This window comes from Protopterus annectens, chromosome 10.part0, assembly GCF_019279795.1.
Source record: "Protopterus annectens isolate FY-2018-M chromosome 10.part0, PAN1.0, whole genome shotgun sequence".
Classification (NCBI taxonomy): Eukaryota; Metazoa; Chordata; order Ceratodontiformes; family Protopteridae; genus Protopterus; species Protopterus annectens.
In genome coordinates this window covers 1,060,952,264-1,060,970,805 of record NC_056744.1, presented here as the reverse complement: position 1 = coordinate 1,060,970,805, position 18,542 = coordinate 1,060,952,264, and the positions used below count along the sequence as shown (strand labels likewise).

At 40.7% G+C, this 18,542-nt stretch overlaps 1 protein-coding gene across 1 annotated transcript in view; it reads right to left on the bottom strand.

Annotated features, from left to right (window-relative positions):
- LOC122813474 (cytochrome P450 4B1-like) overlaps positions 1–18,542 on the bottom strand; it is a 561,508-nt gene that overhangs the window by 96,291 nt on the left and 446,675 nt on the right. The window contains exon 10 of the mRNA XM_044085809.1: positions 691–755. Coding sequence (XP_043941744.1) covers positions 691–755 — 65 coding nt within the window. The remainder of the gene's footprint in view (positions 1–690; positions 756–18,542) is intronic.

Sequence of the window (18,542 nt, the reverse complement as noted above, 5' to 3'; positions counted from 1 at the left end):
GTCAGGAAAATATAGTGAGATTAGCTAAGTATTGTTTATATGCATCTGTGTGAATCTGTCTAATTGTGTTATTTTTTATATCTCCTGTGAATGAAACTCGTGTTTATTGTAACTAGATATTCAGTATTCTCATGTTTTCTATTTTATTATTTATTATTAAATATTTCTATACCTTTCATTGTGGTTGGCTTTTAGAGAATATTTTTAACATCTCGAGTACCTGTGCTTATGTTAGTGACACTGCGGTCACTCCTGAAAGCCTTGCTGCATTGGTCAAAATGGAGTAGCTGACTGGTGGCAATATGAAGACCTTATAGTCTGGGCAGAGGAGGAACAGCTGGTAAATGTGTGCCAGCCTTTCCCAGGTTTGTGTGTGTGCATGTGAAAATCAAATATCCAAGTGTGTCTGTATGTGGTCAGCTACTTGGAACAGGGACACAGAGGCCTCCCTCCCTGGTGTTAGTGGTGAGATTTGAAACTCCTTGATTACTGGCTGGAAGTTAGAACCTTCACACATGCTACATGCTGTTATATGAACATTATATTTTCAAGCTTGAATTTACCTTAATTGAAGTACAACAATAATAAAAATAGTAATCATATTAATTCATCTGTTGAATATTTTTGGAAGTCATATATTTTTAAACTTAAGCATACATTTTACTGCAAGCCCATGCAAAAGGAAATTACCTCTGGATCTTCCCAGATGTCTGGTTGTCTATGGATGCTGTATATATTTATTCCAATATTTGTACCTGTAAAGAATATTAGAATATTTTTATAGCATGTATACATACATGGATATAAATATCTCTCTCTCTCTCTCTCTATATATATATATATATATATATATATATATATATATATATATATATATATATATATATATATATATATATACATAGATATATAGACATAGGTATGGATATATACACATACACACACACATATATACGTATACATATGTATTTTACACACACACACACACACACACACACACACACACACACACACACACACACACACACACACACACACACACACACACACACACACACACACACACATACATCAAGACGGCCGTAGAGCATAATATTGGAAGCATACATTGTATTTAAAATCAGCTGAACATCACAGACAAGGAACGTACATTATATTTCTAAATTAACTCATTGATGTCAGCAGTAGTATTAACATATTTATTTATGCACAGGGTGTTGGCATCAGTCACTGGAATGCAATTAAATAGATCTTTGTGGTGATGATAGGAGGTTACCTAGTTTATCATTAACTGTTATCTTTAAAGCATGCACATTATATCTTCTTGAATAGGTTTTCCAGCAGTTTATCTCTAAAGATGGGAAGTTTTTGTTGCGGTCTGATTTCTACTAGAGACGGCTCCATGTAGCAGGGCCTAACTAAGATCTCTTTTCTCCAGCTACTGTCCTTAGTTTGGGTCTGATTAAGGAGAGGGAATCATTCTGTTCATGCTCGAGAGAGTAAGATTACATCCCGATTGAGAGTTTGGTTATTTGAGAGAAACACTACTGCACAAATAGACGGTTCTGCTTTGAATAGGTAGCCAGTGTAGCTCCTTTAGTAGTTCTCTGTGATAGGTATGAGATGGTGCTAGTAAGGCAAATCTGCATGTTTTGTTCACTGCCATTTGCAGTCTGTTGGAAATATATCCTGACTGTGATGCTAAATCCCATGGGATGAGTACTTTTTTGGCTAATGCTTTTACTGCAATGAGGGGCAGTAGATGTAATATTTTGTAGAGAGTTTTAGTTTAGCAATAAGTTTGCAAACTAATTTATGCTGACTGAAAGACAAGGAATAGGTCTAGAAGCATGCTTAGGTAATTTTGTTATATAACATTTGCTATGATGTTGCCATTATTGTCTGTGATGTACACTGCATGTATATTATTCAGCTTTGGGTGTGTGGCAAAGAATATTATGGACAATTTATTTGGATTTATCATTAATATATTTTGTAGAGCCAAATGGAGATCAATAAGCAGCTAGTCTGTAACTTAGTTTGGAGAAGGTAGGGACTTTTGAGATTCTTGGATAGGATGTCATTAGCATGCATAATGATTTTCAGGGCAGGGATGTCACATGTGAGGTCATTTAAAAAAAGGGAAAATGGAAGAAAGTAGGTTCATAGGTATATAGTATATAGTAGGCTAATGACCACCAGGGCCTTTATGAGACAAGCTATGCAACCCAACCCAATTTGACCCTATGTATCATAGACATGTATTAGGAGGAGTTATGTTAGGAAGTTTCTAGAGGTTATGTGTGTGTGTGTGTGTGGGGGCTATGTTAGTTTGGGCATTAATGTCTGCCTCAGACTTTCAGAAGCATGGGGCCCAAACCCAGGGTGAATTTCTGATTTCCCATCCATTGGTCAAGGTTACACTTAAATAGGGTTAGGAATGGGCTCTGCTTCACATGAACAGGGAGCCTGTTCCAGAGCATGGGGATCCTCAAAGACACATATCTGTCTTGCTAACATGTCTTATTTATTTCACAATCCTTGACTCTAGTGGTTCTGATGTTGTTTGTTTTGCAGATGTGCAAAAGTCCATCAGAACTGGATCAAAGGATGCCTTGTATGCCAGGCATACATCACCTATCAGTAACCTGTAGGAAACTTAGTATAAAGATAGGGCTTTAAAGTGATCTGTACAGGACAATATGTTTATATCCTGGATTCTCCTGGTAAAGAACCTTTGTGGTCATTCTAACTGTTGTATATGTTTTGTCAGGTACATGTGGAAAGGTAGCATTATACTCGATGATGAGTCTGATAAGGGTCGAATAAAGTGGCACTATGACTTCCTTGGACCTGGATGCCATGCCCTTAGTTATAAGTTTGGCTACAAAGAATGATTTTCTTACTACCTTGGCCACATGTTGGTCAAAGGCCAGATTACTGTCTATATATGTCCCCAGATCCCTGACAACCAGGACAACTCTTAGGGGTGTCGGACGGTTGAGTAATTACCCTGGGTTATAATTTTCCCAAAAGGCATTATAATGCATTTCTTGACATTGAGTTTTAATCAGTGACTTTACATCATTTGTCTGTGTTAGACCTTCTAGTAAGATATTTGTATCATGGGGAAATCTTTGATAGCTCCCAGTTTGTAGTCATCTGCAAACTTGGTCAGTCAAAGGCTGTTGACATTAGCCTTTACCTGTGAGAAGTAGATGCCAAATTGGTGTGGTCCCAGCATGGAACCCTGAGGTACTCCACTGATAACAGGTGTCTTTGTGGAGGTAGTCTCTCCAATCCTGACTTCTTGAGTCCTGTCTGTGAACCAGCTGGCAATATAGTGAGTTATGTGGGGGTTTATGCCCAGTTCACTGAGGTTTTCGACTATACCTGAGTGGGGTATTGTATCAAACTCTTTAGCCATTAGCACTAGTCCCTGAAACAGATACTGCAAAATGATGGTGTCTGCCATTTATTTCACCAAGTACAAAAATAAAGGGGACATGATTCCTGGAGCAGGTGAATAGATGGGATCAGTACACTGACCTCTGAATGGGTGAAGTGGAGGCAGTACTGTAGGTGTTGTACCAAGCTATGGCGATGAAGCAAGAACCAAGTCATAGGCTGTTTATCTTTGACAAGCACAGTATCCGTGTTACTTAAAGATGCTCCACCCTTTTTGAAGTCATGATACTCAGTCATGAATCTACATTTCTACAGGTTACTTCCTCTGAACAGTCAAACGCAACAGTATAGACAAGAAAGGCAGTGAATGGTATAGATGAAGTGTTATACCAGAGTCATTATGCCCTGTATAGCATTAGAACTGGCAGGCCTTTATACTTCAGCTGTTGCAGAATTTATAGACTTCAGCAGTTCTGCCTACTCACAGTCAAGGGCAGCTCATACACCCATGAAGCCAGCTCTGAGCACTGTTGCAAGTTAGACCACGTTTCTCACCTTCTCTTGTGTTTCTGTAGTATTTGTATATGGATGATGAATGGGGATGGGAGAAAAGAAAGAAAGGGCAAAAAATCTGTCCAAACATTCTGTCAGTACTTGTCAGATATCAATTATTCTTGCTATGACTACCTGATACCAAACTTTTAAGTACTTGGGTCTCTAGTTCTCCCATTATTTAAATCACAGGCTGTTATATAATATCCTACAGTTTGTATTAATTACATAGGTTACTAGACAGATGAGCTGCAATGTATAAGGAGCTTGTATTTTGACTTTTCCTTAACTGCAATATAGAACTTCCCTTTATCTGGTCAAGGCATTTGACACCATCCCCCATGCTATCATAATTAATAAACTAAATGTGTTACAACTAGATCCCCATGTGGTAAGATGCATAGCAAATTGACTAAAAGACAGAACCCAAATGGTGCAGGTGGCAAGGGCAGAGACAGAGAACATGAAGATGACCATTCTTCATTATTTGGTCACCATGTAGCAACAGATGTTAATGAATCATTCTGCCTGGGTGTAGCTGATCATCAAGGGACTAACATCCAGATCTAAAGAAGCTATTGTCCCTTGTATTCAGCACTGGTCAGACCAATCATAGAATACAATGCATCCTTCCTGATATAAAATATCAGACATATCAAACTAGAAAGACCTCAGAGGTTGTTATCAAAAGTATCATAGGCTTAAAATCCCTTAGCTACCAGAAAAGACTACAAGCACTGCCCTGCTTTTCTATGTCTTATAGGCTCTTCAGAAGAGACCTATGCCTTGCCTTGCCTTCCGAACAGTTTGGGATCTCTTGTACCTTTACAATTCAAACAGTCCTACAAATACCAGAACAAAAGGGAGCTTTAGCAGGTCAATAACTACTATACCAGGATGTCTCTTAGCTTGAAACAGAAACTATCAAGCTTATTAGGATCTCTGTTTAACCACAGCATCCAGACTGGCTCTGTCCCAGTAGAGTGGAGAACAAAAACAGTCATCCCTCTGCATAAAAGAAGACCATCGACTGACCCAGGAAATTACAAACCCGTAAGTCTGACTAGTCTTATATGCAAGGCCTTGGAAAGAATAATCATGGATCTAATAAATAATGACATAGGAAACCTCCAAACACTGGACCCAACACAATTCGGATAAACTCAAAAAAAAAATGGTTATACATCCCTGCATCATCAGATGGTGCAAGGATTCACCAGAACACACATACACTCAAGTCTCTAAACAACAAGTACCATTATGACTCCATCATAGTTCATGTTGGTGTGAATGACTTGAAATGTACATATCTGGACTATATGATAAGAGATATGAGAGACATGATTGAGCTCTGAATATGTGTTCCAGGCGGGTATGTCCCTAGCTTTGAGCAGCATTTTAACCTCACCTAGAATAATACTACAATATAAACAGAAAATAACTGATTTCAATAGTTGGCTTAGTTTCTGGTGAATTTCCAATGGGATCCAGTTCCTGTCAGCCTGGGACATCATGGTGGATAGACCATGCTGATTTGCCAGAGATGGTCTTCACCTGGCACTTCTAGACTTTCGATTGCTGACTAAGGCACTTGCCTCCCCATAATGTCTTTTTAAGGCAAGGTCACAACTACAAAATTCCTGACATGAAAATATCAAACTCAAAGAAACAAAGGATCATGCTGCTAAATGCTAGGAGTTTAAATCAGAAACTGCACTCTCTGGAAGCACTCCTCTTCCTGGAAGATGATGACATCTGCATAGTCACAGAAACCTGGTTCAAGGTTGCAGAAAGTACCCCAGCCTTGCAAGGCTATAATGCCTTCCATACTTTCAGACCACAAAATTGAAGGTGTGAGACTCAAAGGAGGTCTATCTTCATTAAAGATAATTACACCTCTAGACTGGTTAGACAAGAAAACTGTATAGAGCTACTCCAGGTCCAAATTACAATGGGTAAGATCTCCCTGCATGTCATTGTCAGTTACAGGTCCCCTTCCATAAACCAAGATACCTACACAGCTTACTTAGACCTACTTGAAACAATTAAGGTGCAACCTAACACCTTAGTCATAGGTGACTTCAACTATCCTTTCATTAACTGGGAAACTTATATGAGCCCAAACTCACTCACACAAAATTTCATAGACTTTGTTAACTACATTGCCCTGGAACAAATACTGCACCACCCCATAAGGACTCCAATACTCTAGACCTGGTCCTCACCAATATGAGTGACCAATGTAACTCCTCAAGTTTAGGGCCCTCACTGGTTAAATCCGACCATAGGATCATAGGATCACAGGAAGTTACTAGGCTAATGGCCCTATGGCCCTTACAAGCCTAGCCAAGTTCTGCCCTTGTTTTCACAATCAGCAACTATTGCCTCTTTCCAAGAGAGACACAAGTGGAACCCTCAGGGTGAATTTACTCTTACCCATGCAATACTTCAGATTGTGCTTGAAGACGGCCAAAGAGGTGCTTTGCTTGACATGAATTGGAAGTCTGTTCCACAGGTGCAGTAACCTCTGGGAGATGCATCTGTTGCTCCAGCAGGTTCTATGAATGTCACAAACAAGGTTAAAGCCTTTAAAGTGAGTAACCCGTGAACCACTGGACTTATGGATATACAGCATTAGCAATAAAGCAGAGTCAGAGGTTGCCTTATATGCAAGGCAGAGATCACCCCTCAGTATGAAATGGAGTAAAGTGACAGTGACTTCAGCCAATCAACATAGGACAGATTCTGAAGACCTTGAATTCTCCTTGTGAGGAACTTTTGTGGTCACTCAATTTGCTGCAGGTGCCTGGAAAGGTACATACTAAATGAGGTGCTGTACTCAATTACTGGCCTGATGAGGGAAGATTACAGTGAGGTTATAGCTTCTTTTTTTTTTTTTTTTGGAAGCAATGCCCTTACTTATGAGATGAGCAGTACAGAATGCCCATCTTACCACTGAGTAGATCAAAGGTAAGATTGCTCTCAACTTGTGTGCCCAGCTCTGTCACCACTGAAAGCGTGCTTAGGGTGTTTCAACTGATGTGTTAGCCAGAACATTGCTCTTACCAAAAGGGATGATAATGCATTTTTTGCATTGAGTTTAAGGCTGTGACTTTCGCACCACTCATTTGTTTGGATAAGACCCTCTTGTAGGATGTTGAGATCGTTCAGAGATTCTATGACTGCTCCCAGTTTGCAGTCATCAGCAAACTTTGTCAGCCACAGACCTTTAGTTTTTGCTTGCACTTTGGAGAAATAGATTCTGAACAATAGAGGTTGCAGATTGATCACTGTGGAACACCACTGGTTACGGGTCTGCTATTGGAGATGGATTCCCCTATTTTGACTGAATGGGTTCTATCAGTGAGTCAGTTAGTGACCCACCTAATGATATAAGGGCTGATACCTAGCTAGGTGTGTTTGTCAATAATGCCGGAGTGAGGAATAGTATCAAAAGCCTTGGCCAAGTCCAGGTAGGCTGTATGCACAGTTTTCCCCTCATCCAGGGCTCTGGTAACTGTCACAAAGAAGTCCACCAGGTTTAACAGGCATGATCTCCCTTTGGCAAATCCAAACTGAGTAGGGTCAAGTGTTTGGAGATTACCTATATCTTTGTTGATAAGGTCCATGATGATTAGCTCCATGGCCTTGTAGATAAGGCTAGTCAGGCTAATAGGTCTATAGTTCCCAGTGTCAGTGGAAGCATAGCCTTTATGCAAGGGGTTAACTGTGGCCAGTTTCCAGTCAGCTGGGATGAAGCCGGTGCTTAGACTATGACTGAAAAGAGTACCCAATGGTGTTGCTAATTCTTGCTGGAGTCCATGTAGGATGCAGCCTGGGATGTTATTGGGTCCCATAGGTGCTGTGGTTTTGGCCTTAGAGAGGGCATTCATGACCTGCTCTCTAGAGATACAAGGTGTGGGACAGGTGGAAGGAATGTCATTGGGTATGTCTGGTGGGGACAGAGGAATGAAGTTTTCACAGAACCTATCAGCTAACAGGTTTGCTATGTTCACAGGCTTAGTGTATGGGGTATCATTAACTACAAGTCTGGCACAAATCTGGGTCTTTACCTTTTAGGCTGCAAATGTAACTAAAGAACATCTTATGGTTGTCCTTAATTGAGGATGTTAATTTGGATTCACAGTTTGCTTTGGAGAACTTCACAAGAAGTCTTATTTGCTTGTTTAGGCTGAGGAGGGAGTGTTTACAGTTTAGGACATGCTCCCTCTTACTTCAGGACAACAATTTCTTCCTTTTATTGTAAACTCTGTTAATGGCAGTTGTCCACCAGGCAGGTTTGCTCTTCCTTGAAGAGCTTGTTTAGGTCCTATCAGGTATGGCTGCATCAAAGCAGTTATACAGGTGATTGTAAAAAGCTTTGATGTAGGACTCAGACAGTTGCCAGTTCCAGCTGAGGGAGAAGGTGCAGTGAGGCTATTTATACCATCCCTTAGAAGGATATAATCTGCTTTGGAGAAGTTTTTCAGTTTAGTTGCTGCTGGGGCAGTGGGGGTCTGGTGTGATAACTACTTTGAATGAGATTGATTTGTGATCAGATCTGACAAGGGAAGACCTCACAGTGGGGGTGGTACATTGGTCCCCCATATTGGATAGCACCAGATCAAAGATTTTGGCACTCCTAGTTGGGGTGTCCACCAGCTGGTCCAGGGAGTTAGAGTTAATGAACTTAAGGAACCTTTGGGCAAGTGAGTTTGAGCTGGAGTAATTTACTCAGTCAATGGATGGGTAAATAATAGCACCTAGAACCAATGTGTTTGGATGTATCTTGATTCCAGTAGATCTAAGTAGGCAGAGTAGGTGTCTTTATTCATGGAGGGGTCCTGTAACTGGTAATGACTTGAATAGGTTTACTACCAAAAGTTAGTCTCATCTGAACTGTCTTCAGGGAATCATAGGGTTTAGCCAATCTGAAGTGTATTTATCTTTAATGAATATTGATACACCACCTCCTTTTCATGCCTTCTGTTTGTGGTCTGAACATGGGGTAGGAGGTGTAACCCAGTATGGCTAAGGTGCTTTCCACAGCCTTGAACCAAGTCTCCATGACTGCACAGATATCAGCATCTTCCAAGGTGAGGAGTGCTTCCAGTGAGTGCAGTCTCATGCTAAGACTCCTAGTGTTTAGCAGCATGACCTTGAAGTTGTTTTTTGATGAAATGTTTATGTTGGGAATTCTGTTCAAGTGACACTGCCTAAAAAAGGCACTATGAGAGTGGAATCATCCTAGGCAAGGGTGATATGCTGCTCAAGGCTAGGGACATACCTGCCTGTGACGGGTCTATATTAAATCATTGAATGCTTAGAAAAGCGAACGATGATTTATCGAACCCATGTAAGGGAAAAAAATCAGTGTTCCAAAAAAAAAAAAAACACTTATAACATAAAGTGGGGGACTTTGCCCCCCACACCCTCCTACTTAAATATACCAACTCCGAGATCGCACTACAGTGACAAAAACGGCAAAGTAATGGACTTAGCCAAGCAGTTTCTTTCCCAGGGAAAGAATTCACTTATATGCCACTTCGTCATTTTGCCTTTTCAAGTTCGACCAAGACACATTCAAAAGAATGCGTCTTTAGTCATCTAATAGGAACCCCCTGTGACACATAATCAGAGAGCTCAATCATGTCTCTCTTCATGCAGTCCAGGGAGATACTGTACATCTCAAGTCGTTCACACCAACATGTACTATGACTGAATCATAAAGGTACTTGTTGTGGAGAGACTTGAGTGGCTGCATGATCTGATGAAACCTGGCACCAGAGTGACAGCTGACCATGACTTTCTCCTTGTTCAGTCTAGTGAGGGGGAATGTCTGTGTGTCTCACTATAGAGTCTCCTCTGACTAAGATATTTGGGGTGGATGTGTGTTGCTTTATGGGCTTTAATGGAGATTCACTTGTGCTTGTGTCGTTATGCGCTTTGTGTATTTTGGGTGTTATGTTTGTTTTAGTATGAATGTTTTGGAGGTCTCTAGTGTTTAGGTAGATTTTTTTTGAGTACCTCTGCATATGTTGGTCTACGTGTATGTTGTGTTTCATGAGTAGGAGTTGTGGTAGGTGGGCTGTATTGCTATCTATTGTGCAAGAGAACTGTGATTCCAGATTCATAATGTAGGTGCATCTCTCACAAATGGTACATGAATGATTTAGAAGTAGGGGGCTGTAAGAGTACATAAGGCAGTTGCTACACTGCCTCAGTAGACCCATGTCAACCAGGCTGATAGCAGAAAAGGAGGGAAACTGACAGTTCATGGTCCTAGTAATAATCTTGGTCTGGCTGTAACAGCTGAAGAGGGGAATACAGCAGGTGAAGGTATTAGTAGCTTTAGGCATGAAGAGCTCTGGTTTAGGTAATATTTGCGTGGCTAGAGAGCAGTCATCTTTAATGGCAATAATGGCAATCCCTCTGTGCAGTAAAGCAAGATCCTCAAGAAAAAAACATACCATGCTGGTGGATGTCTAGCATTAATAAATTATACAATAAGTGAAAAAAGCTGCTGTCTAAAAATACAAAAATGTGATCCCAGAAATGGAAGAGCACCCTCCTCGGCCTAAAAAAGCAAATAAGACAACTCGTAAAATCCTCAAAGAGCAACTATGAGAAAAATTTAGCAAACATAGCCAAGGATAACCATAAGGCTTTCTTCAGCTATGTATGCAACCTAAAGGTAGGTAGATGTGTGCTGAACTGATTGTGGATGGCATCACACACACTGACCTGCAGAAATTGCAAACCTGCTAGCAAACGGGTTTGGCAAAAATTTCACCCCCCCATCCCCCCAAGCATACCACAAGCCATGTCTTCATCATCTCCTCCTCCCTGCATCTCTAAAGAGCTAGTCATCAATGCTCTCTCCAGGGGTAAGTACACAGCCTCCATGGGACCAGATGGCATTCTGGGCTCCATTTTTAATGTTCTGAAAAAAGAGCTAGCTACTCCATTAGGAACTCTATTCAACCACAGCCTGAGTACTGGCTTTGTCCCCACTGAATGTCATCCCCAACCACAAGGGTGGCTCAGCAACAGACCTGGGTAACTATAGACTCGTAAGTTTAACCAGCATCATTTGTATGGCAATGGAATGAAGCATACTGGACCTCATAAATAAGGACAAGAGCCATAGATGAGGGCAAAGCCATGTACACAGCCTATCTTGACTTGGCCAAGGCCTGTGACACTATCCCACATTCGGGCATCATTGACAAACTAACACAGTTGAATATCAACTCCTATGTTGTCAGGTAGGTTGCAAACTGACTCACAGATTGAAAATGCTCAGTCAAAGTGGGAGACTTTACCTCCACCAGCAGACCTGTCACCAGTGGGGTCCCACAAGGGTCAGTGCTGGGCCCCCTCTTGTTTGGTATATACTTCTCAAAAGTCCAGGCCAAAATGGAGGGGCTGTTGCTAACCAACTTTGTGGATGACTGCAAATTAGGTGCTAGCATTGAATCCCCTAGCAATGTCTGACGTACTTAAAAAGAGTTTACACAGACCAATGATTGGTGCAAAAGTCATGGTCTTAAACTGAATACTAAAAAAAATGCGTCATCATTCCCTTCCATAAAAACAATTTCCCTGCTGATTATAAAATGCACAATAATACCCTAAGTACCAATTCAGTAGTGAGAGACCTGGGATCACAAGTTGACTGTGACCTCACATTTGACCACCATGTGTCTACTGTGGTAAGGAAAGCATTCAACATCCCTTACCTGATTAGCAAAGGCATTGCCTCAAGACCAAAAGAGGTTATAACTCCCCTTTACTTCTCCCTCACCAGGCCTATTACTGAATACAATGCTCCCCTTGGTATGTACCGTAGCAGACACCTGCAGCAATTTGAAAGAACTCAGAGATTTCTAGCTAAGAAAATTCAGGATTTCTCGCACATGACTTATGCAGATAAAGTCACTGCCACTGTACTCATTAGCATATAGACTTCTTACAGGCAACTTATGCCTGGCTTACATGACTATCTCTCACCCAAATCTAATGTAAATGCTGCACATCCATAAGTCAAATGGGACTACAGTCACACCTTCCAGGGACCTCAATCTAGACTGTGACATAAACAGAACCTGCTGGAAAGAGAGATACATCTATTTAAAGTTGCCACTCCTCTGGAATGGGCTTCCACTACACATCAAGCAGAGCACCTTCATGACCCTGTTTATGCACAACTTGGATGACTGGATGGGAAACCATAAATTTCTGCTGTGGATTTCCCCTGCTTCTCTCCTGGAAATGGGTAGTCCTTCCTAGTAAAACCTTGGGCATAGATGATATCTCTCATCTAGTGTTATACTGGGATTTAATGGCTAGGTTTGTAAAGACCCATGGGTCAATAGCCTAGTAACATCTTATAGGTTCATAGGTTCATAGGTTGGTACTGGGCTATCTGCCCGAAGGCATATATTAGCCCAGCCACATTGTGTGGTATTCACCGCCCCTTTAGTAGTTCCCTAGACCCTTGTACTAGCAGCTAGTACCCTTGGCCCCTATCTAGTAGTGCTGTTGGTGTGATCCCCGGTGTGAACTTTCTGTTACCCATCCACTCAACAAGGTTCCTCTTGAAGAGTGATAGTGAGGGGCTCTGTCTTATGTAGATCGGGACCCTGTTCCATAGTAAGGGAAGTCTCTGTGAAGGGAATCTATCCCTCCAGCATGTTCTATTCATTGTTGTGTTGAGGTTTATATCCCTAGAGCATGTAGCTCGAGTAGATTTGGTTTTGTTAAGATGGAGCATGTTCAACAATTCTGGGTTGGACATTGCTCTGCACGTTAGACAGAGATCGCCTATGAGAAAGCGGTATGCAACAGAGAACAGTCTTAGCTTTTTCAATCGTGCTGCATAGGGCAACTGTTTGAGGCCAGTAATCCTCTTGGTTAGGTACCTTTGTGGTCTCTCCAGCTGCTGGAGATGTCTAGCCAGGTACATTCCAATTGGTGCATTGTACTCAATAATGGGTCTGATGAGGGAAGAGTAGAGGGGCACCATTATGAACCTAAAAACCTATGTACAGCCAACTGTCTCACAGCCAGGACAAATGTTAAAGTGGATGAATCCAAATCCAGCAAAACTAAGCAATTCTCTAGCTCCTAGGGATCATAAACTGGGATAATTTGGGTGATATTAGTTAGCAAGACTCTTAAACTGTTAGCCTAGTAATCTTCTAAGAACCTATGAATAAAACAACGTGGAGAAACAGATTATGTATTCAGCATCTCTGTCACCTTTGGAATAAACTCCCATTGCAGATAAAGCAGTGTGATATACCATCTTCCTTGAAACTGTACCTGAATAATTGGATCTGTATTCATGAATTCAAAGAGGGCGTGACTAGTATAACCCTCCACAAGAAGGGAGATGCAGTATAGGGGTGAGAATTGGCAGTGCATAATGGTCACAAGACACAGTAGCCTTTAACTTCCTAAGATGATGATGATGATGATGACTAAGTTTTGCATATCACCTCTCAGAGGCCTCTAAATATCACAAACAATGCAAGGAATACATTAAGCATTTATTGCACTACTCAATTTTGATCAATTTTAGTGGAAATATAAATACCCATGTCTATTTTTTATGAAAAATAAATTTATAAATTATACACGATCATTTAGCAGTCAAATTTAATTCCAAAGCCCCTTAAATGCAAACGCAACAATGACCAAAAATTGTGATAAGGACATAGCTTTCACGGAAATGGTCACTAGTAAATGGCTGGCATGTGTTTATACATATCCATGCAGTTAGTTTACTTACACTTCATAGATTTCTGAATTCCATTGAATATAGTTAGCATTTTAAACAACCAAATAATTTAAACTTCTCACATATTTAAATTCACACTTAGGATGAACCATAAAATTCTGTAGTCACTGTCTCATCCATGTGAATAGGCAAATGTTCACCTTTTCTCACACCCACTGTTGATATTTTCTTTGTCACTGGAAAGGTAACTGGCTGCATATTTTAATTCAGGACTCATGATCAGGATTTAAAACATAGCCTGAATGATTGTGTGTGGATCGCTTGAAAAATATCTTACTCTAGTATCCTTATCACGTACTCCAACAATTTTCAGTTTGTTTTCCTTTGCTATATTGGATATAATAGGCTTCAGTGTCTTTACTCAAAAACATGTCATAAATTAAAAAAAAAAAAATCGATTTTGTGTAGGGAGCAAGATGGAAATTGTGAGTGCAATTCTCCTATGGACTTGTAAGCATGAATGTCAGAAAGATAAACCTTAGTAAGACATTTATTGGAAAGGCATTTCTTGTGATGGGTCTATTTTCAGCTATTGAAAACAAAAAAACGTGAATAGCTAAATACTGAATGTGAAACATTGAAAGGTAAAATTAGAAAACAATTACTTCAATGAAAATAAATTCATTGAATGGCCATAGTCGGCCACCATCATGAACACAACTAACCAAGGTGGGGAGCTTCACGCCCCCCACACACTCCCCAATGTGGAGGGCTGTGCCGCTCATGCCCCACCCCCCAGCCACCCTTCAACAACTCACCCAGGAATCCTTCAGCTCTGTGGAAAGTTGGATCACTAAGATCCAACTAATCCTAAACCCTAACAAAACTAAACTGCTACCCTTCACCCCCAACAAAACCATGTTCACCCCTCTACCCTTCACTATCACTTCCAATAATGGTACTATCATCTCTCCCTCTGACCACACCAAACTCCTAGATGTAGAAACTGACAAAAACCTACACTTTGATGTCCATATTTCACAAACTATTAAAAAAGTCCATAAAAAAGGGAACACTTTATAGACATAGGAAATTCCCCAAAAAATCACGCACGGATTACCCTAGCTCAATCTCACCTACTGTCCACTCTTATGTACACCGCACCAATTCTTAACCAGGTCAGAAAACTTGACCTTGCCAGACTTGAGTCATGTTATAATAAAATTGCCAAGTTTGCTAACAACTCCACCTTCAGTACCCATCAGTGCCAGGCTTTAAGGGAATTGCAATGGCTAGAACTTCCCTAGCTTCTAAGCTATCACCAGCTTATCATTATCTTCAATATTGTAGGATAACCTGACAAAACCCCAGCACTTAGCCAACTGCTCACTCACTATAAAACAAATTAGCCTCTCTGCTGTACAGACAAATCACTCCTCAGTATCTCAAAGGCTAACAACACTGCAGGTAAAGCACTATTCTCTCACACCATGGCCAGAATCTGGAATAACCTCCCTTCTGCTCTTATTTTTGCTTCTACTACTACTCAGTTCAGAAACTCACACACATAATAAGTACCTGGTTATGCCCATGCATTACATAATTTCTCTGTCTTACCACTATATATACCTCACTTCCTATAACACCTAATGCAGTATCTGCTACAGTTTCAGGATACACTTTACTACTGGAAGAAATTGTATTACTGTATAATCTCATGTTGTGTAATACTAGACAAACTATGTTAACTTCAGTTATCTCTGTATATATATATTTTCTTGTTTTTTGCTTATTAGCATATTGTGATTTTTTTTTTTACTTTATTTTTTTCTTATTGTATAATTTTTTTTATCTCAATGTGGAGCTATTCTCCCTGGGCCTCCGCTGAAAATGGATCTGTGTCCAGCCGGACTATCCTGGTACACAAATGTAAAATAAATAAATAAATAATATACCAATGCCAAGATCACACTAAAGTTGGGAATAGGGCAAATGTTAAAAGTTTCCCTTTACCTACCGTATGAGTCACTTCATTTCCTGGTTGTTGGCCAACTATGGCCATTCCATGAATTTATTTCATAGAAGTAGTTGTTCACCAGTTTCACCTTTCAGTGTTTAATGTTCAGTATTTAGCCATTCACTGTTTTTTTTTTGTTTTTGATAGCCGAACATCAACCCTCTTGTGATATGCATATGTCTTTTACATTGCAATAATAAGCAACCAAACCTATGCAATACCCTTTATGGCTAAAGAGATGACACTGTTTAAATATATTATAACTAGGCAGGACATGTTAAAATATTAGATTTCATAGGATCACAGAAAGTTACTAGGCTATTGGCCCTGAGACCCTTACAAGCCTAGCCAAGAGTTTAGCCCATGTTCCAACAAGTCAGCACCCTATGCCAATGTCCAGCAGGGATACAGGTGGAATCCCAGGAGTATATTTTTCTGTTCCCCATCCAGTTAGCCAAGTTGTGCTTCAAAAGTTTGAATGAGGTACTCTGCTTTACGTGGAAAGGGAGTCTATTCCAAAAAAGGTGGAGTCTCTGGGACACAAATCTGTCCTGCCCCCAAGTTCTATTGATGTCACAGACCAGGTTGAGGTTGTGTATGTGGATTACTCGAGTGGAGCTTGACTTGCGGATATGCAGCAGTCCCATCAGGGTGGGGTCTGAGATTGCTTTGTATGCCAGACAGAGGTCACCTCTGAGGAGTATGTAGGAGACTGAGTAAATGGACAGGTCTTTCAGCCTATCTGTGTAGGGTAGATCTTTGCAGCCTTGGATTCTCCAGGTGAGGAACCTTTGTGGTGTCTCCAGCTGCTGCATGTGCTTTGTGAGGTACATGCCAAAAGGGGCATTGTACTCAATAATGGGTCTTATAAGGGAAGAATACAGGGATGTTATGACCACCTTGTCCCTGGATGAGATACCCTTACTAATCAGGTGGACCATGTAGAAAGCATTCCATACAATGGAAGCAATATGGTGGTCAAAAGTCAGTTTGCTATCAACCTGGGTGCCCAAGTCCCTCATGACTGATTGGGTGCTTAGTGCTTTATTATCAATGTGATAATTTGTTGGGACGTCACTCTCTCCAAAAGGGATGATGATACATTTTTTGGCATTAAGTTTGAGGCCATGTTTCTGGCACCAATCATTTGTTTGGGTGAGAGCCTCTTGGAGGATGCCCACATCACTAGGGGAATTGATGACAGCACTCAGCTTGCAGTCATCTGCAAACATGGTCAGCCATAGCCCACTAGATTTTGCCTGCACCTTTGAGAAGTATATCCCAAACAGCAGAGGCCACAAGACTGATCCCTGGGGTACACCATTTGTTATGGGGCTACTACGTGAGGTGGCTTCCCCTATTTTGACTAGGTGGGTTTTGTCAGTGAGCCAGTCTGCTACCCATCTGGTAACATATGGATTGATGCATAGTTGAGAGAGTTTAACTATTATACCTGAGTGGGGAATAGTACCGAAAGCCTTGGCCGGGTCAAGGTAGGCAGTGTGCACCGTCTTCCCCTCATCTATGGCCTTGGTGACTGTCTAAAAGAAGTCGACCAAATTTAACAGGCATGACCTCCTATGCTTACAAGTTTGCAGCAGTCTTTTTTATGAGCTCTTAATTGACATTCCAAGTAACTCAAGACTGCACACAGAATCTTAACTTGATGCATTTTTTTGACCTATCATAAGGTTAGATTTTTTTTTTTTTTTACTTAACTATGCTGCTTTCAGGGTGGGGTAAGGTATGTGAAAACACGTGTGTGGACAGACACAGGTTTCTTACAAGAGTATCTGCTATTGTGAGATCCCATGGTACTCAGTGGATGGTACTCTGAGGAATAGGGCTGTGGAACGTACTTCCTGTGATGACAAATAAAATCCGTGCTTTAAGCAAGACCAAAAAAATAATGACAGTAACATATACCATAATATACTGCAGTATAGTTTTATTAATGTATATAATGCAAACTGACCATTATGCTCATGAAATACTACAGTTTGGAATATGACCTGACATATTGCCTACAGTAAAAATAATGTTAAGATTTTATCCCTGCTTCTAATACTTCTGGCATGTTGACATATTGCTTACAGTAAAAATAATGTAAAGAGTTTATCCCTGCTTCTTACACTTTCTTACATAAAGGTCCTAGACAGCCATTCCTCAAAGAATACATCAGGTCTCTCAAAAGCATGTGGGAAAATTTGTTATGGTCTGATGAGACCAAGGTTGAACTTTTTGGCCACAATTCCAAAAAGATACGTTTGGCGCAAAAACAACACTTTGCATCACCAAAAGAACACCATCCATCCCCACGGTGAAGCATGGTAGTGGCAGTATCATGCTTTGGGGTTGCTTTTCTTCAGCTGGAAATAGGGCTTTAGTCAAGGTGGATGGAATTATGAACAGTTCCAAATACCAGTCACTTTTGGCCCAAAATCTTCAGGCATCTGCTAGAAAGCTGAAGATGAAGAGGAATTTCACCTTTCAACATGACAATGACCCCAAGCATACATCCAAATCAACAAAGGAATGGCTTCAGCAGTAGAAAATATAAGAAAATTAAAGTTTTGGAATGGCCCAGCCAGAGCCCAGACCTAAATCCAATAGAAAATCTGTGGGGTGACCTGAAGAGGGCTGTGCACAAGAGATGCCCTTGCAATCCGACAGATTTGGAGCACTTTTGCAAGGAAGAGTGGAAACGTATTTCCCAAGTCAAGATGTGCCATGCTGATAGACTCCTACCCAAGAAGACTGTAATTAAATCAAAATGTGCTTCAACAAAGTATTAGTTTAAGGGTGTGCACACACAACCAG